General features: G+C 31.7%; 1 protein-coding gene across 2 annotated transcripts in view; it reads right to left on the bottom strand.

The window, feature by feature from the left end:
• LOC129227160 (non-structural maintenance of chromosomes element 1 homolog) overlaps window positions 1–23054 on the bottom strand; it is a 28104-nt gene extending 5050 nt beyond the window's left edge. The window contains exons 1-5 of one of the 2 annotated variants that reach the window (XM_054861720.1): window positions 22977–23038; window positions 22186–22228; window positions 10908–11051; window positions 5878–6071; window positions 1839–1976 (exon numbers count right to left, since the gene is read on the bottom strand). In XM_054861720.1, the coding sequence (XP_054717695.1) occupies window positions 1839–1976; window positions 5878–6071; window positions 10908–11025 (450 nt within the window). In that variant the 5' untranslated portion in view covers window positions 11026–11051; window positions 22186–22228; window positions 22977–23038. Of the gene's footprint in view, window positions 1–1838; window positions 1977–5877; window positions 6072–10907; window positions 11052–22185; window positions 22229–22976 lie in introns of both variants that reach the window. The other variant, XM_054861719.1, reaches the window with a different exon arrangement.
• Window positions 23055–24722: the final 1668 nt, after the last annotated feature.

The following is a 24722-nucleotide window of genomic DNA, read 5'->3' on the forward strand; positions in this document are numbered from 1 at the left end:
GTTTGATACCATTTTATTGTATCACTTTCACTGTGGGATGAAATTAAAAATTTATCAAACATGTTATTTCAATATTTTTTTTTTTACTTATAACTTTTTTTTTTTTTTAAATATCTCAACTCATAACAAGTCAATCTAAATCTCATATCAAAATGCAACTCATGTAAGCATGTATCTACAGTTATTTCACAGATACTTCACACTTATTTTCACTTCAAAATGATAATTTTAAAAAGTTGTAGAAATATTTTTTAAATTTTTTTTCTTTTTATTATTTTAACTTTTAAAATAACTTCTGGGTTTTGCTTCAAAAATATATTTCATTACGTATAACGTTTCATGCTAATATGAGTTGTTTAATTTTAAAGCTGTATATTACTTGCTATAACTTGAAAATTTATTTATTCGTTCTGTTAAAATTTCATGCTACGGAACAAAAGATCGCGGTTGCTGTTTAAGAGTCAGTACAGGGTCTTTGCCCCAGCTTTTGTGTATTGAAATCTTTTTTTTGAAAAATCAATCATTTTTTGAACTTAGATATAAGTTAACAATCCTAAAGCCGAAGCTAAGAGCTAAGACAGAATTTTAAGTTCAAATGAGATTTTACTTAGAGTTAACAATTGAATATGAGATTTTATTTAAGAGTTAACAAGCAATTAATAACAAAAATTTATCTTGTCATTTAAAATGTGAAATTTTTTGATATTTTAAAAATCAAAATAAATTGTTAATATAGTTTTTAACATTACTAGCTTACAATTTTTCTTTTTTTTCCCCCATGTGATTCTGTCCCCCCCCCCCCTTTTGTTTTTGCTTGTCCAAAAAGTTTTTTGGCCCATCCTGGACATTCATGCTTCCTATAGCCCTGTGAAGAAGCTAATGAGTCTTGGAGAATGTTGATAAATTCTTGAGTGTAAATAAAAAAAAATAATTGAAATATGGTTTCCATTCACTGGGCATAAAACTTTTCAAGGACCAATACTGCTGTGGGTAGGTAAACCGCAGTATGTACAAAAATAAGTTTTTGAAAGAGTTTAAGATATTGTTTTCGAATATTGATTCCTCACAAACGCTTGTAAAACGTTGAAATTTCTCTTTTTGTGCTTTATTTTTAGCGGAGGACAAAGTTTGTACAATGAAGCTGAAGTCAATAGATAACAAAAAAATGCAAAAACAAGAAAGATACTTTTTCAAACACTGCTGTTAACCTATCCAGTGCAGTTTTGGACAGGTGAAGTTGAGTGGGTAGACGCAACCCAACTTAAAAATCATAAATAAGAAAAATCCAGAATTTTTTCAAAAAAAAAAAAAAAAAAATTTTTTTTGGTGTATTCTACAATGACTGTTTAATTCTGCCCCACAGTCGAGTTGTGAATGAAACTTTTTATTACTAGAAGTATATTATTTAATTTATTAAGAAACCCCTACACTGCCGTGCTAAGCGAAAAAAAGGTATCTGCAGCTGAGCTCAATATGAGAAATTGCCGTTTAAAGTTGTGCGGCTCCATGTATTTGATTCAGATGGATGGAATTTTTTTAGATTTTTTAAAAAAATATTTCCCACTGGCATATGACTATAAAACAATTGTATTCAGGTGAAATATGTGACAAAGCACCATCTGGTGACCGTAACTCAATTTTGATAAAGATGATCCACTTTTGTGCTTAGCACGGCAGTACACATCACAACCTTTTAAAATATAACACTATCAACAAATTACATTTTCAAACAAATATAACTTATAACAAAAACAGGGACAAAATATTTCATTTTGTTTAACTTAAACCGATGAAGAAGAAGAAAAAAAGTTTTTAATCAATAATTAATTTATATTTACTGTAAGTAGCCAACCATCTTTTGAAAATTTTGTTACAATTTCTTCTGCGTCCTTTTTAGATATTGAAACTTCATCTGCTAGATTCAGGACAGTTATTGATGGAACTTTGCCGTCTTCTGACTCTACAATGCACGTTATCTGCAGCAAAATAGATTTTTTTAAAGCATTAATTAAACACTGCAGCATTATTAAAACTGCTATATTTAAAAAGTTTCAGTAAAATAAGAATCCTGCTTTTAAGTTATCAATACTTAATTATCAGGTTCAATGCTATTCTAAAATTTATGTATTACAGAATATTTTATCTTAATATCTTAGAAAAGAATCACCAATAGTATACATGTGTGTTGCAGAAGGTACAGTCCCCCCCCCCCCCCCCATGGTTCTATGAATTCTTTTTTTTTTTTCTCATTTAATTGATAAGATGGAATTATATGCTATAAATGGAAACACTTGACGTTTTACAAATTTTGTAAATGATAGAGAAAATAAAAATGTTTGATGTCATTTGAAATTGCAGAAGCTGCTTTGAATTTTTATTTTCTGAACACTTTTCCAACTGTTTCTAAGAAAAAGAACCACCAATGCCGAAGAAGTCAGGGTTGCTACTTTGTCTACTTTTTTTGTTAAAAGTCCGGGACGCCAGAAGAAACTGGACGAAATGAAAAATCAACTGATTATCCACACATAAATTGTTACTGTGTAATAAAATTAGTATATAATTCAAAAATATTATGTATTATGAATTAATAATTTAATTAAAATAGAATAATTGTTAACTTTAGAATTTAATAAATCCAAAATAATTTAATTCCACATAGGCGCAACTAAGTTTAGATCATAATTTACTTAAAAGTAATAAAATTCAACAATGTGAATAAGTTATTGGGCATGATTACACTAATATATATTGCAATAGTAGAAATTAAATTTAATAGAAAAGTCAAAAGAAATGCTTGGAGGCATACAAAACGAAGATTTAACAGACTAAAAACATTTTACTGTTATATTTTTTGAGTTTTTATTGATGTCACCCCATAGTAAAATATTTATGTACTCTGCATGTTTTTATGGATATGTTAATGTTATACAAATTACTACTTTTGTAGGGTCGTGGGTACTCAGAACAGTATACCGGAAGAGGCTATAATGAGCAAGGGATAGATAGTTTTAAAATGGCCGTTAATCTTCATTGGGGACTAATAAATTGACTAGGAACAGCCTAGCTGGGTTCAGACCCTGTTGCTGATCATCATAATTGTATTTTTATGACAAAAACAGATTTCACTTCATGTCAACATTTCCTTTATTAATATCAAGTAGTTTTTATTTTCTTTTTTTTAATTATGATTTTAATATTTTGAGAGACTCTAACCTTTAAAAACCTTTTATTTCTACTTTTTATTAATTATAAATGCATTTATTATGGGCAATAAACCTCCACATCACAGATAAACATCTTAAAATGCACAGCTAATGTGTTTGTTTCTATAAATGCTATTACTTGCATTATAACTTATTAACACTCATTCGATTTATATACACATTTACATAAACTTCAACTGATCTTAATTTTTTCATTTTCCCTTTAAAATATTTTTCAATCAATTTTTTATATACATATTTATGTTTGCTATTTTTATATTAAAATATTACTTGAATAGGAAGAATCTATATAATTATTTATTATTTTCAAACTTCAAATTTTTAACGAAAAACTTTCAGTTTACTGAAAAGTTAACAAAATGACATTTTGTCCGGGACGTTTTTCAGGTTTTTTCCGGGGTGGACAAAACAGGACAACCCTGGAAGAAGTAAGCAAAATTGGAACCAGAGAGCGCAATTCGTTTGAGTTTCTGATGAAGTTCCTAAAAAATGAAAGGATCTTGAATTTTGAGCTATAGAAATGGGGATTCTATTTTGGATACAGATGATTACAAAGGCATAATCTTTTACTTCATTCTCATTTTCTACTTTTTTTTTTTCAGTTGAGAAATGCTTCATTTGCAAAATATGCCCCTGGAATATCAATCCTAAATACCTACAGTACACTAAAACCTGTAAAGTTGACCACATTTGTCAGGTACATAATTAGTTCTAATCATACATATCAATCTCTATTAATTGACCACCAATCTAAGTTGATCAGTAAAGTACTGCACTCAAGGGGTCAAAATAAACAGTTTTCACTGTGTATGAAAAATATTTTAAGTACAATAGAAGACCGTTATAGCGCACACCTTGGGACCAGAGCTTTTGCCTTATACAGGTTATTGCGTTATATAGATCATTTCACAGATTTTGAAACTAATATTCAGAACATATCTATATAATAGCACTTCAGAATGAGTTTTATCTGCAATGAGTATTAAAGCACCAATATTGCAATTAGTTATTCACAAATAAATATGTTTCACAATCAGAAGAAAGTGCATTATCCTGCACTTCTGCTAGCTTCATGGTTTGCATAACATCTGCATTTTCAAGAGCCATCTGGTATTTTCTGTTTACTATGAGTACTCATTTTCATTTAAAAGCTTTGAATTAAGATGGAAAGATGAAAAACTGTTTCAAAATTTAATTTGCTTAACCATTTTTATGTCTGCAAAGCAAAACAGAGGGATTTTTTAAACTTTAAAACCTATTGTTTACTTCTGAAAAGTTGTGCGGTTTATAGAGAATTGCGTTATATAGGTCGGCATTATAACGGTCTTCTACTGTGTTAAATAGTGAGATATAGTGCTGCACTAATAAGTTGAGGCACGACCTTGAAAATGGTTACCTCTTTTTGAAATTTGGTGAAAAAGAGAAGATTTTTTTTTTATTTATTTATTTTTATTTATTTATTATTATTTTTTTTAATGTTTTCTTTCTAATGGGGCTGCATTAGAAGCACTACCTTTTGCAGACCTAGTGCAATCCTCCGATATACCATCCATTCTCTCATGTCTCCGAGGGCTCCTTGTTCCTATCTCCGAGGAGACTTGCCATTCTCTCATGTCTGTCACCATCAACAGATGTCATAACCATGAGAGTTTCAACGCTCAATTTTCCCACATGGCGGAGAGACACATGGGCTATCTTTGATGCAAAACTGCACTAGGAATTAAAAATTTTCCAAACACACTCCAAGCCAAATCAAAAACCAAGAGGCATTGTTTACATACTACATAATCATACAACATGGACAATGTCTTTTTTTCTGCATCTTGAAAATCCACCAACTTGAGCCAGGTTTGAACCTGCACCTTTGGAGATAATAGGCCTGAGTCTGACCACTACACCATTCTGTTGACTGAGTGGTGTAGCTGAAGTATTGGCACAGATTACAGTTACCTTTGTGTTGGAGCCTTTTTTTTGGGGGGGGGGGTTACTACATAAGTGACCCAACTGTTAGCAACCACCACCTTTCCCTATTACTTATCAAGATCAAGCCTCAGTTTATCAGAACCAAACTATACTTTTACATGTGTTTTAGCAGATTCTGAAATTTCTTTCTTTTTTTTTTTTTTTTTTTTGAGCAATCACGATTGCTTATTGCTTTTATTTGACTGTTTTGATGTGCTATGATTTTATTTTCCCAACAGCACCCTCTGCAGCATCCTCACGATGCTGCTCCTCTAGCGAAAGCCATCTCCAGGTTGCATCCATGTCCTACACACACGCGCATACAAACACACAACTACTCACACACTCATGCCTACACACATACACATACCCCCCCACACACACAAACACATATACACACAACTACCCACACACTCATGCCTTCACACAGACACAAACACACATCATGCCTACGCACATATACACATACCCCCACAGACAAACACACATACGCCCACACACACACACCGCCTACATACACACACACACACTCGTGATTGCGAAAATCATAATTTGAATACAAGATGTCAAAATTCAAATTAATTAATTTTAAATTAATTTGTGTTGACTGGGCATTTGATCGATCAGCAAGAATCTCGCCAAACTTCTTTTTTTTTGTGTGTGTATTATTAGGCATAAAACATATACTTACAATTTTTTTAAACAACTCTAGTTCATTTTGTTTATATTCTCCCGATAGCCTTGAAATGGAATTATCTGTAGCATTTGTCAGCACATAATAGTCTTCCCCAGTCACTTCATCTGTTCCTTTTGTAATGGTCATATTAATAAGATAAAGGGCATTGTTTATCTTCTCAACAAAGGCTTTCAAATCACTCACAGGTACTGAAACAAAAATAAGAAATAAAACCAGCTGTGATTGAATTTTTACAGTACAAGATCCCACTGCAAATTTCCACCTCCATCTGCTTCCAAACACAACACAATTTTTACACATAATTATGATTTGAAGCAAGGGCGCCCGTATAGGGGAGTAAGCAGGGGCTTGAGCCCCCCCCCCACCCCCACCCTTAGAAATTAGAACATCCTTGCTTTTAGTACTTTTTTTTTTTATTTTAAAAAGGTAAAAACATTTCTTCTCCAGTCATTAATGAATAAGTTATTAAAAATTTCAAATTTTAATGACTCTAATCTGTTCTGAAATCAATTTCCATGGGGAAAATATCCAGCTAAATCATGAAGCGATGAGGAAAGTATCTGAGCCCCCCTCCCCCCCCCCCCCCAACAATTTTGCATATGGCCGCCCTTGATTTGAGGAGTTTCTGACGAGATGTACATAAAAATATACTCATCTTGGATTTTTAGTGCATTTTTTTCAGTTTTCGCACGCGCGCGTTTTGTACCTCAAAAACTATTTACTTACAAGAAGATCATTAGTTGATAAATTAAAGGGCATAAAATTCTCTTTAAAAAGGTGTTTTTATTTCATTGTAGCTGCAAAAGGTGCAGAGATAGTTTCAAAACACATGAATTTTTGAAAAACCAACTATTTTCTCTCTCTTGTTTTATTTTGAGACACTGCAAAAGGCAGGGTTTCAAAATATCATAATATTTTCGAAAATATCCGATATTTTGATATATATTCGATATTTTCAATCAGCAGAAACTAAAGTCTTCAAAATAGTAAATGCATCCTTAAATCGCTCTTTATTTTCTTACATTATTTTTGCAATATCTAGACTTAAAATTAAGGATTCTTTCATTATTTATATCTAATATTTCATTTTACATTTTTATCAATTTTAATGGAGTTAATTTAGCATTAGCTGTTTTTCTCATTTTTTTAGCTATAAGATTTAAAAATAAAAAATGCATCCGTCAGTGCACAGTCTTAAGACTTTTTTTTTATATATAAACATTTATATTAAACATTATTAAAAACATTTTTTATACACATATGTAACATTTAATATTACATTAGGAACTCTTAATATGAAATAAAATAGTTACATTACTAATAATTTTATGAATATGAAATAAAAAGGAAAGCTATATTACTTTGTTACATTAATGATGAATTGATACACATCATAAAAATATAGTATATAACTTTTTTGTTGTTTTTAATAATAAATGAATAGCATTATGAATAAATATGATTTTTATATTGAAAATACCATAGTTAATCGAAGATATCAAAGTATCATGATATTTTCAAAATAAATATCGGATATATATCATGATATATATCAATTGATATGTATCGGGGAATCCTGGCAAAAGGCCAACAAATCACTTTTCTTTTTCGCTGGGACTCTGCGTGAAAATTCGTTGAAAAACATTTGGGGGATGAAACTTGCAGTGGGTCCTAGACCAGCGTTTCTCGACCTTTTCAACTCGCGCATGGGTAAAGATTTATGATAAAACTTTGTGGAGTACAGTTATTGTTTTTTTACAAAAAAAAAAAAAAATCACTAGGCATTAAATAGACTTGCTATATAAATTTATTGTAAGATCTCTATTATCATTTATTTTCAATAACATTTAAAAGTAAGTCAAGTAATGGTTGTAGAGGGAAGTGGGGCACCTTGGGACACTTTTTAAATACTGATTTTTAGAAAATTATTTTTCAATTCAATCATTCAATTTTCAACAAACTTAGTTAAACATGTAATTTTGACATTTAAACTATTATGAAAAAACATGTTTTAATTCCCACTTGCTCTGATTTAAATTACTTAATTTCCGACTTCAAAATTTCAATAATGAAATCACCCATTAATATAACTCTGAACCTCTAAAAATAGAGAAAATTAGATTAGTGCGAAAAATTACAAAGTACTCTGAAGAGTAGATCCTCCTGTTTCTATGATGTCCTAAGAAAACTAATTTCTGTTTACAAAATTGAAGCTAAAATTTATGGTGTCCTAAGGTGGGCCATGTCCCAAGGTATCCACCCTCTCCTAATTATTACACAAAACAGGGTTCGTACTTAATTTCAGAAATAAAATGGAGTGAAATGAGATTTTGAAGGAGTACTAATGGGCTGTCCTTAAATGACGTCACACTTTTTTTTTTCAACATGTTTCACCCTCTTCACCTTTGTCACAAAATGTCACAATTTATCTTACTCCTCCTCTTGTCACGTCAGTTTTAAAAACATTTGTTATAATAACTGCGTGATGTTACTTTTTGTCACCCTCTCTCTTCCCCTTGTCACAATTCCATGAACCCGTCTCCTACCTCAAGGCATGACATCACTTGTGGATGACTTATTTTACAATATCATAACTGTGATTTGCTAAACAATTGCTTTTTAACACTTAAGGGGATGCAGTACCGAAAAAATGTGAAATTTTCTTTAAATTGTCGAAAATGATCCTTCAACTGTTTTCTTTGTATGTTCTAAATCTTATTCTGAAATATTAAAAGGGAAAAAAGTTATAACCGATTTCGTAACATCATGTCTACTGTCATCCCTTTAAATTTCATCCGTTAGTTCACATCCATAGAAAACTTTAAATGCGTTTTTCTCAGTTTCTAATTTTTACATGTTTTGGTGTATTTAAAGTGCAAAGGCTTTTTTTGTATTTAAGATAGCAATTTGAAATTTTTTGCACATGTTTATAAATATTGGCTTCACATAATTGGGTATTTTTGAAACTCTAAGTGAAACAGTTTTTTTTTTTAAATAAAACTTTAAAATAAGAGATTTTTACCAATTTTTTAGACCTACTGTATAAAAAAATCATAAATATTTTTCTATAGCTCTGATATTTAAAAAAATACCTAGTTTTATATAAAAGTGTTTGAATAGTGTTTTAAAAAAAGAATGGATTCAATACGACAAAAATTGTAGAAAAAGATAGCTTTTTTAAAAAAATTTCAAAAATTTAAAAATTTTAAATTTTATATTAAATAATGAATTAACACGGCTTTTTTTGCTAAATTGTTTTATTGTATTAAATCATAAACATAAAATCATAAAAAGTTTTGAGTTAAAATGAATATAAAAATTTTTTTGATGTTTGGTACCGCGTCCCCTTAATATTGTACATCTTGTTATGTATTTTAAAATAATAATTAGATAAGCTGACTTTTGCCGCTGAGAGTGGGGTGGAGGGAAAAGCAATAATCATAAGACTTGAAAAAATAGCCAAGCACCATTTGAGCATGGTTTACTTCACTTGGGAAACATCTTAGTTACCTAATAATATTTTCACCTTCAACTTTTATTATTTCTATGATAAATTTGTAAATCACATCTTTGTGAGGAAAAAAATATACGAAATCACAACATTAAAATCGCCCTTGTGACGAAGATAAGTTGTCGATTGAAATATTTCAAGTTACTTTCATAGAAGAAGACTGTATAGCTATATAGTCTTGAACTAAGAAAGAAGGAGTTTTGAAGGAGTTCAAACCAAAATGAAGGAGTTTGAAGGGCCCTTCAAAAAAAATTCCTAAATGACGGAGTTTTGGAGAAGTTTTGAAGGAGCGTACGAACCCTGCAAAAGAAAATAAAACCAAAAAGAAAAACTGCAGAGTACATAAAAAGAAATCTCAAAGATAAAGTAAAACTATCGCATAAAATCTTATCACTGTTAATAGTAGAATTCATTTGTTTATTTATTTTGAATAAGGGAGTTTTTTTCAGCTTGAAATGTAAAAGATATAAAAAAAAAATGTTAATTCTACGAAACTATTTCTATACTACAAGCTTGGTTCAAACAATAAAGAAAAAAATAAAATATGCATATGATTTCCTGATTACAACATTCAAAAATTGCAGTTAATTTTAATACCTCTATGTTTAGACTCATTCTAAAACAACCAATAAAACTCAAATTAAAAATTCAATAGAAAAATAGGCAATATACAGCTTAGTATGAATAGCTTTTATTATAACGCTTTTTTCTTCTCTCAAATTTTAAATTTTATTGGCTGCTTTAGAATTAACCTAAATATAACAATATTAGAATTGACTGCAATTTTGAGTGATCTAATCAAGAAATCATTTTTCAGTTCGAACCAAGGTCATAAACAGTCTTTATAGAATTAAAGAACAGTTTTTATATTTTATTTTAAATATATTTTTTTGTTTTTTAAAATTCATTTGAAGTTAAACCTCTTAAAATTTAAATTATATTTACCTGCTGCCTATCCTTACTAAAAAAAAAAAAAAAAAAAAAAAAAAAAAAAAAAAAAACTTTTGTTTTAGTATAAATGTATTGCAAATAGAGAGAGAATAGCATAAATTTACCATTCATCTGCTCTAAATATTTTAAGTTCGTATGCTCAAATTTAAAATCAATTTTAAATGAGCATTTAGTGGGAAAAAAAAGCTTTCTCAAAATGTTCTTAAACTGATGCCTTGACTTGAACCAAAGACAGCTTCAAAAACCTACATTTTTTTTGAAAAGTTTAAAATGCCCAAAATCAACAAATCTATGCTTCAAGTTCATCCTTGAAATTTTTTGGTTAAATTTATTGACAAAATTAACTTTATAATTACTGTTATTTTTTATTGTTTTTGACGCCAATTAAAAAGCGGAAGCAATTGGCAAGCAATAGGACAGTAAAAGTAACTAAAGAAATAAATAGTCTTTAAAAATCTCTGAGGATTGGTCAAGTTTTTCTGCAGATAGGTGCCAGTCTGCAGGACCACTGGTTGAAAACCGCTGTCTAGACTATAAGTAATATTGAAAAAATAAATCATACCATGATTTTGTTCATGACATTTCCTATGAATAGATCGAACTTCTTCAGCGCTACAAATTTTTTTCCACATGAAAGCTTGAATAAACATTCTGTGTTGATCTTCCAGAAAATCTCCCATTTTGGAGTGCAATAATATTCAAGTCCCTAATAATGACAAAAATACAAATTGAATTGAAAATTCATTACTGAGACATAAACAGGATTCTAGAAAAACTGTACAAATCAGACATATTTACTAGCAGCTTTAAAATGCATATAAGTAGAAATCTGTAGATTCAAATACAGCACTGGACCCCCAAAACTAGAATGTTGAGGACTATTACTTACCTGTTCAGATTCTAGAATTTTCTGGATTTTGGACTCCGACTCAAAAAATAGTGAAAACTCTCCTGTCATACGGTATTTGTCACGTTTTTCCTGTAGCTAATGTTGCCGCTAAATGTCTTATTTTTTGATCAATCTGAATGAAAGTATATTTCATTCATGCTAAAACAAAAGTCGGAGATAGTTTGCAATGGCGTATAGTCTGTGGATATTGATTTTTATTATTTTGCAGTGTGCTGATTGATACAAATAATAAAGCAATTTTTATTTAAAATAAAATTTTGTACTTTTGTTCAATAGGCTTTGTATTGCATACCTATGAGAAGAAAAAACGAATTATCATCGACTGAAAGTGGATGCTAAAAGATTGCTGCACAATTGCAGCAAAACGCTTATTTACGCATGTTGCCATGCCTTAGCAGCTCATTAAGCTGAATCTCAATAATACTTGGATAGGCGAGAATCTTGATGCATCGTTCACAAAATAGCAACACTTGCTTAGAAACATACAGCAGTTCCATGGTTCGGAGTTGGCATAATAAAAAAAAGCAAATTATTTTTGTGAAGAATCCATTATTATTCATCGAGCTTCCAAGAATCTTTAAACTACAACTCATTAAATCGGTGCCATCTTTTTAAATTTTTGAGGTATTCAACTGTTGTTTTCTTTCTTTCTTTTTTATTTTTTTGAGTTGCCACACCTACTTGGGTTTTAAATTACGAAGGTTATAAATGCTGCATGTGCAGTGAAAAATTTACAGATCTAAAAATTCATTGTGAAGACGGTCAAACCAAGAACATGCAAGTCTGCTATAATAAAATATGTGTATAAGAAGTGTTAAAAATAATGGTTAACTCAAAATTAGTGATGTCCAAGCAGTGGAATCACATTGCAAAAAAAAAAGGGGGGGGGGCATCTTTTATACAGATGCACTTTGATTTCTAACTTCTGATTCATATTTTGGCATTGTTCCATTTTCCAGTACTAATAGCTTTTATATTCAATCTGTACAAGTATCCAAAATTTCCAATGCCCTTTCAGCTACTGTTACACTTGAATATAACTGATGACATGAAATAAATTTCCATGACTTTTTACGAAAATATTCATTTTCCATAAATTTTCCAGGTCTGAAATTCATCAATTTTTTTCATGACTTTCCAGAATTTTTAACACTTGTAGGGACCCCATCAAAAACTCATTTTGAAATCCATGACTTTCCCTCACTTTTCACGACTTCTGCTCATAACTTTCCATGACTCACAAGATGCAATTTTTCACAGAAAAAACATTACTCTTTCAGAAGAACATCTAAATTGGTGTTTTGCGAAAAATAAATTGAAATCTGATCTATGCTTAGGACATATGAGGCAGTGAGAAGCAAAGGGATGAAAGTGGCAAAATTAATAATTTGGAGATGTCGCGAGGTCGATTGGCCGCGAACATGAGAACATATGAGGAATACTTGGATATAAAATAAAATTCTTTTATTTACAATTTAAAAACATAGACGTCGTACATCCTGCAACCAGCAGGCATGCAAGTAGGAGACAGAATCTAGTAAATAAGCGACTCGCTTATAAATAAATGTTTTTGCTGTTACCACTCACTCGGTGGCTAAACTTAACAGGATAAAGTAAAATTACATGCAAATTCGACTGAATATGCAAAAATAATAAGTCCTCCACAGAGATAACCAGTACACGTGGTAGGTGAACCTCTCCTCTGTCCTGGGGCAAGAGATGGTACTAGTAGCCCTGGTAGTTGCTGCTATACAGCATCATTTAGGGGAAAAAAATCAATGAAAGCCTACTTAGGACGTTATCTTTAAACACGTTTTACTCAAAACTTAAAAATGTCCATTTACATCCCTTTACTTCTCACTGCCTCATATGTTTCTAAAAATTAAAATGAAATGTAACTAGCTCAGCTACTATTACGACTAAAAAACAATTTATGCAACACTGGCAAGCGATACTTATGAAATAATTGGTTTTAACTCAATTAGTCTGCTACCAAGGACCATAGTTAGATACTGTAATGGATCCGGAGCGACTTCCAGCTTTCTTGAAAGGACGACACAGTTCTTGATTAAAAACACAGGAAATTTATTTACACTATGTACAGGAAAGAGCGTCAACAACTGCTAAATTAATCATCAGCAATTAAGCAAATATCACACAACACCGTAAACGCAACGGTTACACATGTATTTACTTCCAAATATGAAAAACAACACAGCAAAATGCCTCGCAATAAACAGAGCTAATACGCTCTCAGTACAAATCCTCAATCGAAACTGACGTTTTATCATACGGGACGCTTTTTATAAACATCGAAAAGTTTCCACAATATTCCAAATGCTTCTCGAAAATTGTAGACCGTTATTTTATTTCTTTCATTAACAAGCCTTATCAATGAAAAATAGGGGACCGTATACTTCAGCCGAATGTATAGGGGCTGTATATTCATTACGGGAAACTATTTACAGGTTACGTTACTACAATAATTACTATTTACAGAATTTGTAACAATACTATAGATGCACGTGTGCATGCCCTGTGCAGGATACATTTGATGCTGTGCATGTACATTTGCTGTAGATATGTGCATTGGCTGAAAATTGTTAATAATATCCATATTAAACACTGATTACCGTCAAAAGTTGAAGATAAATTAATGAAAAATGTTCATTATTATTTTCACGAATACATGTTTGAAAGCAAAAGGTATCGTCTCACTAAAAATTTTACCTACCCACTACATGTTGATTTTCATTCCTGCAGATAGTTTTGAGCTATGTGCGCAGATAATTTTTATCTTACCATGCCAAGGACATGCATTTACAAATCTAAAATTTTTGAAAATATTTTTTGGATTCCAATTAATCATACAAAATTTTTATACAGGTAAGAATTTACATGTAAACAAATTAATTATTTTTTCTCCGAAAAATCTGATGTGATACACAATAATTTTTCAATCATTAAAAATAATGAAAAAAAGTTTAAATAGCAAAATGATTTTTTAATATGCTTCAAAAATGAGGCATCTAGCAGATCATTTTTGGAGGGGCCATCCAAAAATTTTGAACTAACTCCCCAGAAATTTTATTGAAAAAAAGTTTTAAAAACTCAATTTTAAGCTATCTTTAGAGACATAGGTAAGGGCAGTGAATTTAGGAATCTCCCTCAAAGTATTTCAAAATAGAAATTTCTGTGTAATTTTTTAAATTTAGGGTCTTAAAAATGCATTTTAGGCTATTTTTGATGATGTGAGAAGAAAGGTCGGAGTTTGGGTGCTGATCCCAAAATACTTTATAAAAACGAAGTTTAGAAACTGAAATATTCTGCCATTAGAAGTTGAGAAATTATGACGGGGGGTGGGGCTCTTCAAGCTGTTGACCTTAAAAATGCACATTTAGCTAGGCTTGCCAGATTTCTGAAATGTTCAACCGGACACCAGAATACCCCCCCCCCCTACAAAGCTAGTATTCAAAGGGGTGCACTAAAGGTGCTCATATGGGGGGGGGTGGAACCTCAAGCCCCTCCCCCCTCGAATTTAGAACTTTCTTTTAGTACTTTTTTCTTTGCAAAAATGTAAAAACATTTCTTCTTCGGCCATCAATAAATAAGTTATGAAAAACGTCAAATTTTAATAACTCTAATCTGCATTAAAATCAGTTTCCATGGGGAAGATATCCTGCTAATCCATGAGGTAAATATCTGAGCCCCCCCCCCCCCCTCTTTACAATTTTGCACATGGGCGCCCATGGGGTGCATACCCCTGGCGGATTTTTGGAGTGTTTCACAGAATAGTTTGTTCTCTATGAGTAAATGGTTACAAATAAATTGTGAACTAAAACAGGGGTAGTAAAAAACTGGCATAAGCAGATAAAAATTGAACATTTCAGTTCCAAGATGTAAATATTTGCAATTTATTGTAGTTAGAAAAAACACTTTGAATGGGGAATTAAAAAAAGAGAGTGATATTTAAATATACTTTTCATTTTACAGGACTTTTTTAGACTGTCAATTTTACTTTTAATCTTGTTGTAAAAACTCTCGCAAGCTAACCTGGAATTAATGTTACAAATGATAAAATAATTATCCAAAACAATCCTTCACAGATAATTATTTTTAGACCTTTTTGGTCATTTGTAATCAAATTTGTCTTTTACCGGGACAGGAAGTAAACTGGCCGGGACACCGGGTTTTTCTTTGAAAACCGGGACTGTCCCAGTCAAACCGGAATGTATGGCAAGCCTACCTTTAGGCAAAATTTGCAGACACTAAAGGGAGAGTGAGAGTACTTAGAATCTACCATTCATGAAAATATTGCCATTGAGGCTTTAAAAGCCCAATTTTAAGCTATTTTGGAGCGTATTAGAGAAAGGGGTAAACGATTCCTGAGCTCTCTCTCCATAAACCACATTTTAAAGCTATCACCATGATATTACCAGGGAAGGGGGTACTTTTAGACAAGTAAAGGAAAAAGGGCTGGGTAAGCTTATCTCCGTTGAAATTTTTTCCAAATTAAAGTTCTAAAAGAAAATTTTTGGTTGCTTTTCATGGTATTCGTTGAGGAGCATGGGAAAAGGGGGTCACTTTCCCAGAAAAGTTTCGAAATTAAAGCCATAAAAAAGCAAATTTAGGCTATCTTTGGTCTCATGAGCAAAATTTTAGAATTAATAGTTCTGTTTCGAGGGGAGAGGGGTATAATTTCCAGGGCTGCGGAGTCGGAAGAAAAATGGCCGACTCCGACTCCGACTCCTGGATTTTGAAACGCCCGACTCCGACTCCAACTCCGACTCCGACTCCGGATTTTTTTTAATTTTTTTAATTGTATTTTTTCAACTCCCTCTCTCCATTCAAGGGAAGGGGGAAAACCTCTTAACAGAGATTGAAATATTAATTCCTTTTTATGAAAATTTCGCATTTTGTTTTTTATTGTAAACCCAAGACGTCATACAACGTTATAAATTCAATTTAAAAATCAAACTTTCCAATAGTTACGAGTTAAAAGTGAGATGACTAAAAAACCCCTTTTAAAAATTTTGAAAATGATTATCTGTAATTTGCCCCCCTTTAATGTTTAACAAATATATATTGATCAAATCGTGTGCTTTCAATTTTTGAAAGCTGTAGCTTGAGAGAGAAAAAAAACTTTTTTTATAAATACAAGTTCTTGAGAGGGAGTGGTTTGCCCCGGGTGACATCCATCTGGTAGATGACACCCAAAGTTAATTTCAGAGTTTATAAAAAATATAAATACTTTAATTCTGAAAATTTTCGCGAATATATTTTAAATTATATTTCATCAATAAAATTTCAACGAAAATATAGGGCACATATACGTTAGGAGCTAATTTTACACAAAACGCGGCGGTATACAAATTTGTACGAATAGCTTTTACTATACCTATATTTCTTCTTCGCTAAATTTTTAATTTAAATTTTATTGGCTGCTTTAGAATTAACCTAAATATGAAGATTTTAAGATTAACTGCAATTCTTGAGTGTTGTATTTAAGAAATCATTTACACTTATTTTGTTCCATACTTTTTAGTGAAAACCAAGCTTACAGAAATAGTCTTAATAAAGAAAAAAAACATTAGATTATTTCATCGAATCTTTTGGATTCGTGCTTTCTAGCCAGAACTTCTTTGAATTTGCCGATTACACTTAAACGTTTCAACCTTAGCTACGGGCGTCGACTTACTAAATTGTTACGTTTCTTTTACTATTTTAAACTGAGATAGAACAAAACACTATATTTCTATTTTTATTTGAAAGTGATTACTTGAAAATGTTATTCAACAAAACCGTTTGCTGACAGTTGCTATTAGTTAAGTTAAAAAGCAAGCAAACTAGGGGACGGCTACAGAAAGTTCGGTAAGCATTCAAGCTAGCTGATTGCCATAATGGCAGTTATTTTCTCATTAGTATCTTTTTATACATGTAATCGAACCAATTGGTAATCAATTTTTTAAAAATGCAAGGAGAGTCAGTGAAAAGGAAAGAAAAAAGAAGCCCGGAGTCGGAGTCGGAGTCGGCATGTTTTCTAACGACTCCGACTCCGACTCCTTTATTCCAAAATCAGCCCGACTCCGACTCTTCGACTCCGACTCCACAGCCCTGATAATTTCTCTCCCAAATAAAGCCTAAAATTCCTCGAAAGTAAAACACATGTTTTAAATTTTATTATCTTCTCATAATATATCCTACCTTTTTTTTTTTTCTTCTTCTTCATCCTACCTACAATCACCAACTTTTGGAAGGGGTCATGCACCCCTCCCCCCCCCCCCTAGATGGGCACCTTTAAAGAAGCGAGCTGTTTGAATAACTCACATTTTGATCCACTGGGAACACGAATATTACAAAAATAAACTATGTTTTCAAAAATAGATGTTTTATGACATTAAAACTAGCATTTTTTACTGATATAACAATAACCTTTAAGTAAAACAACCAACAACAACCAAAAATGCCTGCAGTTTCATTACAGCCACTCATAGCAAGTTTGATCCACAATTTCTTTATTTTTTATTGCCCCACAAATACTTTAGCAGTGTTATTGCATCTATAGGCTTAAAATTGAAGAAAAACTCCGTAAATATTGGATAACTATTAAGACAAAATGATCATTAAAACTTTGAATCATAAGAGAAATGCGATGTAAAATGAATTGTAACAAAAAAAGTAGTGCTACGCCTCAATACAGAATTATTCTCAAAATTTCTAATTGTACAAAAATTTTGAAAATTGCAATTTTTAATGGTCACAAGCAACAGGTATTTTAGTTAGAGACGTACTGAGTAGCACTTTGGCCGAGTATCAAGTATGTTTTAAGTAGAATCATCGGCACACACATGATGAATTTTGAACACATTGGAATTTTAGTATAGACCTCCATGTCCATTAATAGTTTTAAAACAAAATTCTAGCAGAAATTTAATTAATCATTACTTAAAATTTGTTATCTATGTCAAAAAAGTTTACAAAAAGGCTATTTTTAAAATTAAAAGTAAACAAATAAATGAAAGGTATGACTAATCAAGTTGGAATTAAAACAAATTATATCAATCTATTATAGTGCGTCCACCAAACATAAATATTTTTTTAAATCAAATAAAACAACGTTAAAAGCACAAATGTGCAGGAACACTGTTGACACATGTTTCTGCATTACAAGGAACATCTTTTTCAGTGCATAAAATGAGAGCTAATGAATGTAAAGACATTCAACAAAAAAAAAAAAAAAAATCCAACTGTTGTTGGATGTCTTTAAATCCATAAGCTCACATTTGGTGCATTTTAAAAGGCATTCCTTGTAAGCCAAAACACATGCCTGCTGTGTTCCTGCACATTTATTACTTCCTTTTACAAAATAGGAAGTATTGTATTCGCGAAAAAATTTTCACTCAAAAATCGGCCTTAATTTCCATTTTGCTCACCCCTGAATGAATATTGAGTTTTGTTTTTTTTTTTGATTCAACCTAGTGATGTAAAATACCCGGGTATTTATTTTTAGGGGTAAATACCCAGGGTATATACCCGGGTAAATACCCAAAATGGGTAAATACCTGGGTATTTATTTCAAAAATTTATATTCATCTAAAATACTTTTCTGTATGTATTCCATTATGTATATATACAACCAACCATATACAAAACAATAAATTTTTGCCCAAAAATTGTATTTTGATCACATATTTAAAGAATTATTGTGCGAAACAGCTTAGCAATCTAATATGATATTCACATTAAATGTGTTGGATATGCCTAATCAACGTTGATAGCCAAATTTCAGATATAAAAAGCCATTCTACAAAAAGAAAAAAAGCTTAACTGGTTACAAAAAAAAAAAGCAAACATCAATTTTTTAAGGTCCTAGTCTTTTATAACCCAGTAATATGTCCTTGCATGACATCAAAATGTAACGAAATGTCGCTCAATCTATTATTACAATTTATTTACCTATATCTTATGCAGAAATTTCCTCCAAACTTAGTGCAATTGTTCAGGTGTATTTAGTGATGTAAAATACCCGGGTATTTATTTTCAGGGGTAAATACCCAGGGTATATATCCAGGTAAATACCCAAAGTGGGTATTTACCCGGGTATTTATTTCAAAAATTTATATTCAACTAAAATACTTTTCTGTATGTATTCCACTATATATGTATATAACCAACCATATACAAAACAATAAATTTTTGCCCCAAAATTCTTTTTGATCACATAGTTAAAGAAGTATTGTGTGAAACAACTTAGCAATCTAATATGATATTCACATTAAATGTGTTGGATATGCCTAATCAATGTTGATAGCCAGACTTCAGATATAAAAAAGCCATCCTACAAAAAGTAAAAACCTTAAGTGGTTAGAAAAAAAGCAAACATCAATGTTTTAAGGTCCTAATCTTTTATAACCCAGTAATATGTCCATGCACGACATCAAAATGTAACAAAATGTCGCTCAATTTATTATTACTATTTATTTACTTATATCTTTTGCAGAATATACAGACACATTTAAAATTCAAAAATAGAAAGGAACAAACCAAAGATGTTCTGAAGAATGGACCTTGCAAACTAAGTGGCTGGTCCATCCTGTGATAAAGTATCAGTCCTTAGTTCGCTAATTTCATTTTGATATTTTGACTTTCACTTTTCATTGTATTTCAAGTATATGTATTGCGTGGGAGAAAAAAATAGAGACGTTCCAGCTGTTTTACAATGTTTTAATTTAAAGAACAAAACAATTTAATAATAAAAATAAATACAGTACAACATAAATGTTAGTAAATGTGTCAGTAAAATGTGTTTGAAGATGTTTAAAAAATTTTTTTTTAATTCTAAAGGAAAGAAACTGTTGAGTTTTGTTTCAAAATGATAAAGAACTGATAATGGGAAAGAGAAAAATTAAACATAGCTGCACTTGCAGCAGGAAGGAATTTTGATACTGTCTCAAAAATCCTGTGTTACTGATGGAATAAGTTTTAAAATAAAATTCCAAAATAGTATTTTAAAATGAAGAAAGTTTGAACCAAAAATAGTTCATTCTAAATTCTGACAGTTTTTTGATAAGATTTCATTAAGCCTTTAATTAAAAAATTATAATATATAAATTTTTATAGTTTTAATCTTTCATTTTACTGTTTATGTTTCAAAAAGAAACTTATCACCTTTTGATACCACCTAAATTTTTTTTGCAAAATGCGCAATTACTAGGGGTCTTACCCAGCCTTCGAATACCCAAAAAAATATTAACTTTCCCACCCTATATCACTAATTGTGTGCTTTAAAAATAGTTTGAATAAATTTCCATCACGAAGTACCGGGGAGCAAATGCAAATGAGCAAGGCAACAGAAAATAATATTTTGATTTTTTTTTTTTTTTTTTTTGCTTATTAATGTGAAAAATGTTTCTATATTTGTCTTGTTATCACTTAAACAGCAATAAAATAAATAACACCATAGTCTTAATAACTTTTCAGTTTTTTCTTCCAAACAGCCATGCTTCCTTTTTTTATTTTTCATTTTGGACATGACTAACCTAGATTGTGATTTTAAAATCCTGAAGTTCATCATTGACTTGCTTATACTTCTCCAATTATGATATTGAAAAGAAAGATTCTTTGGTTCACGATATGTTTCCTTCATAATTTCATTTAGTCTTTCAATAAAAAGTATAAACTTTTTCAATATATATGTATATATCAGTTTTACCAATTATTTTATATTTAGAGTTAAAAAACAAATTCCCATTCACTTATTGCATTTTTTGTAAAATACCCAGTTTTTGGGTATTTACCCAGGCCTTGGGTAAATACCCAAAAAATATTTACCTACCCACTGGGTATTTACCCGATCCACATCACTAATTCAACCACACGTGGATAAGTGCCTAAGAACGTACAGACACGCGAAATATCCATAATGACGATTCCCGAGTTAATAACAACGACATGACATCTGTATGTACATATGTATGTCGCATAACTCAAGAATCGTAAGTCTTAGAAAGTTGAAATTTGGTACGTAGACTCCTAGTGGGGTCTAGTTATGCACCTCCCTTTTGGTTGCATTCGGGTGTTTCTAAAGGGGACTTTTGCCCCTTTTTGAGGGGAAATCATTGTTAATTTCGATGTAAACTCAAGAGGTATTATAATTTGGCGGACACTTGGTGATATATCACCAGTCTTTTGGTCGCCAAGTTTTTTTTAAAAATCTGTTTCAATTTGGCTACTGTTGGTGATATTTAGAGAGTAAACTACTGAATCACATTAAAATTGCCGGTATGGGGGAAATGACATTAAATTGGAGCAAAAGGAAGTCATGTGATGCGCACATCAGCTTGTCCTTTTAACATTATTTTTATTTTTTAGACGAAGGTATTTTTATCTTTCTTATAAAAAATTTTTGTTTGAAGCAAAAATCTGTTTAATAATATAAAAATTTTTGTCCCATTTTTAATAAGTTTAATTAACTTTGTGGACATTAAAATAAAGATTTACTCCATTGAATCATAACAAACTTCATTATTCTCAAAATTAAAATTGGACTTGTAAATTTGAATTGTAAATGACTGCAGTATATCATACGCTTGCACTTTTTTTATTAATTTTAAAATCTGTCTTGAACAGCATTCAATTTTTTACAACTACTCGGTATTGGCCGAGTACCGAGTACACGGCAAATTGGCCGAGTATCGAGTAGTTACCGAGCATTCGGTATGTCTCTAATTTTAGTTATTAATAACTTAGTAATTACTTTAAAAGTTTTAATAAAATTTATCGCAATTTAAATATATTTTATAATGCAAAGCATGTGCACGCCTCTAAAATATTTTTGAGTTCTAACAAAATGTGGCTTGTTTTCTAACAAAGGAATTGGAAACAATTGTACAAATTTTCTCGGACAATCACAAAGTTCTGAAGGACTTACCCTTATATTAAATTTAGCAGATTTGTGAGTTTTCTTCTGTGTACTGAAAAAGAAAATAAAGGAGGTTCGATTCCCCAAATGAAAACAAACATAATTCTAAAAGAATAACTCGGTACATAAAATAAATAAGGGCTACTTGTCGATAAATTTTTGTTTGATTACGTTAATTATTTATTGAGATACAGCAGTCACAATTGACGGCAAAAAACGTTCTATAGCTCAACCCCCGTTTGAGCTATTGACACCTAAATTGAATCAGGATCTGTACCTGTTAGGGACAACATATGGACAAAATTTTGTCTGATTCCGCCAGTTACTTCCTGGGGAATAGCAATCGAGCAAAACTCAAAAAACGTCCCATTGCTCCACCCCCCTTGGAGGAATTCGCGCCAAAAACCAATGGGCACAAGTTCACATAGGGGTACATATGTGTACCAAATTTCGTTCGATTTCATGCGGTAGTTTTTGCTGTAGAGCGGCCACAAAAAACTGGTCACACACAGACGTGACACACACACACACACAGACAGACAGACATTTTCCAAAAATAGTCGAAATGGACTCAGCACACCTCAAAACGTTCGAATCCGTCAAAATTCGAAAATTTGCACGAATCCAATACTTTCTTCTATACATTAGATATAGAAGAAAGTAATAAAAAAGGAATAACTACGAAGATTGAAGAAATATTATAAGTCAAAGAAAAAATAATTGAAACAGCGGTATATAGATTTATATTGAATAAACAATCATGAAATGGTATTTTCACCTCATACAAACGAAAGACATACCAGTATTTCGCCGATATGAATATTACGCGCTTGTATCACACACACGCTCACGCTGCTATGGCAGCCATTCTTTGTTAGATAGAGATAATTTTAGAGTCTCTCCTCCACTTTCAAGGAGCGTCGCTTGGAGCGTCAAATTTACCGAAATGGGATCTCTCTCTCATCAGGGAAAAGGGGACTTTGTCTTCCCTTCTGAGACAAATTATTACCAAATAAAAATTGCTGTAAATGTTTAAATGAGAGTAAATTAAACATTTTGATGAGACTTCAATTCTTGAAGCAAAGAACCGAACAAGTCTGGTTTCATTCACTCAATATCTGCGTTCACCAGCCTCAACCGATAGCTACCGGTCGGTTGGACAGCTACGCATTTGAGCTGGCATCATTGTCATGTGATCGACCTACCGGTAGCTACCGATCGATCTACCAAACCCAAGTAAGGTTGCGAATCAAAAAATAAATTTTGGAACCTTACAAAGCAACAAATATTTTATTCGGTTTTCCGAATGATTGTTGCAAATTCGAAGCCAAATATACGTGGTTCAAAATTGTTTTCTAAAACACAGAGGGAAACTACGTACCAATAATAGAAATATGCAGTAATGATTTTTTTTTCCTTTATCAAATGCTATCTATAAAAAAAGTAAACATATTTTAATTTTTGTATGCGTTCTGGTCTTCAAGATTTCGTCTGATAGTACGAGGATATGAGGTACGGCCCTCGGGTAGAAAAAGATTCGGCACATCTTAAGTACCTTCTGCAAAACTTTCAGTGCTGTCGTCTGTGTCATGCGCCTTCCATCTCCCCACGCCGGCAACCCTGCTTCAGCTATTATTTTTGAAATAAATTATTTGAATATTTAATTATTAAATCAGCCAATGGCTGTTCTCCATTGCAGATTTTAGTCTGCAGAAACTTTAGCTAGGAGTACCCCCTTCCAAGAGAGATGGAACTGAAAGTTTTAATTGCAGTCTGTGACATGACCCCACACCCCTTACATAGGCACCCCTGTTATACCTCTTATTATTAGCGTAAATTGCTGAACTATTTATTCATCAAGAGATCCTAGAAAGCAGAAACTTCCAGCTAGAGATGCCCCCACCCCTCCCTCTTCCAAAACGTAAGAGTTTTTAAAAATTTGAAAAACAAAAAGTAAAAAAAATTGATAGAAATTGCAGCAGTACTTGAGGCTTGAGAATTTAATTAACATCCATACATTTTAGGAATCACCTCATATGAAAAAATTATAACCCTTATGCAGTCATAAGATGCTTCGTGCTTTAAGCCTAGTCAGGACTTCGAGTAGGAGCTCACGTAAGCTAAATCTTGGACTTTTCAATTTTATGTGCTTTTACCTATAAAACGGATTTCGGAGTATTTATGCATTTAGAGAATTACTGAAGACTCCGACTCCTGCACTTTTGTCTTGTTAGATATTTAGCCTTGTATCTTCCTAACCTCCTTTTCGCAGCACTACTAAAGGATTTTTTGGGGTACCGGCTTTTTGTCAATATTTTTCCTGGTACCCCAGCTCTTGGCAGCCCTTTTTAAGTAAAATGCCATTGTGGAATTGCATCATGCAATTGACCCAGTCTCCACCCAGATTTATTTTTGTGTGGGATCATTAGGAGACAATACAGGGTTGGCAAGTTTCTGCCAAGGCGGTTAAAACCACTGGTAGAGACCGGTTAAAACCGGCATGGCAAAAACCACTTTGTGGACGAAACTGGCAAAAACTCACAGAA

Source organism: Uloborus diversus, chromosome 1 (assembly GCF_026930045.1).
Source record: "Uloborus diversus isolate 005 chromosome 1, Udiv.v.3.1, whole genome shotgun sequence".
NCBI classification, from domain to species: domain Eukaryota; kingdom Metazoa; phylum Arthropoda; class Arachnida; order Araneae; family Uloboridae; genus Uloborus; species Uloborus diversus.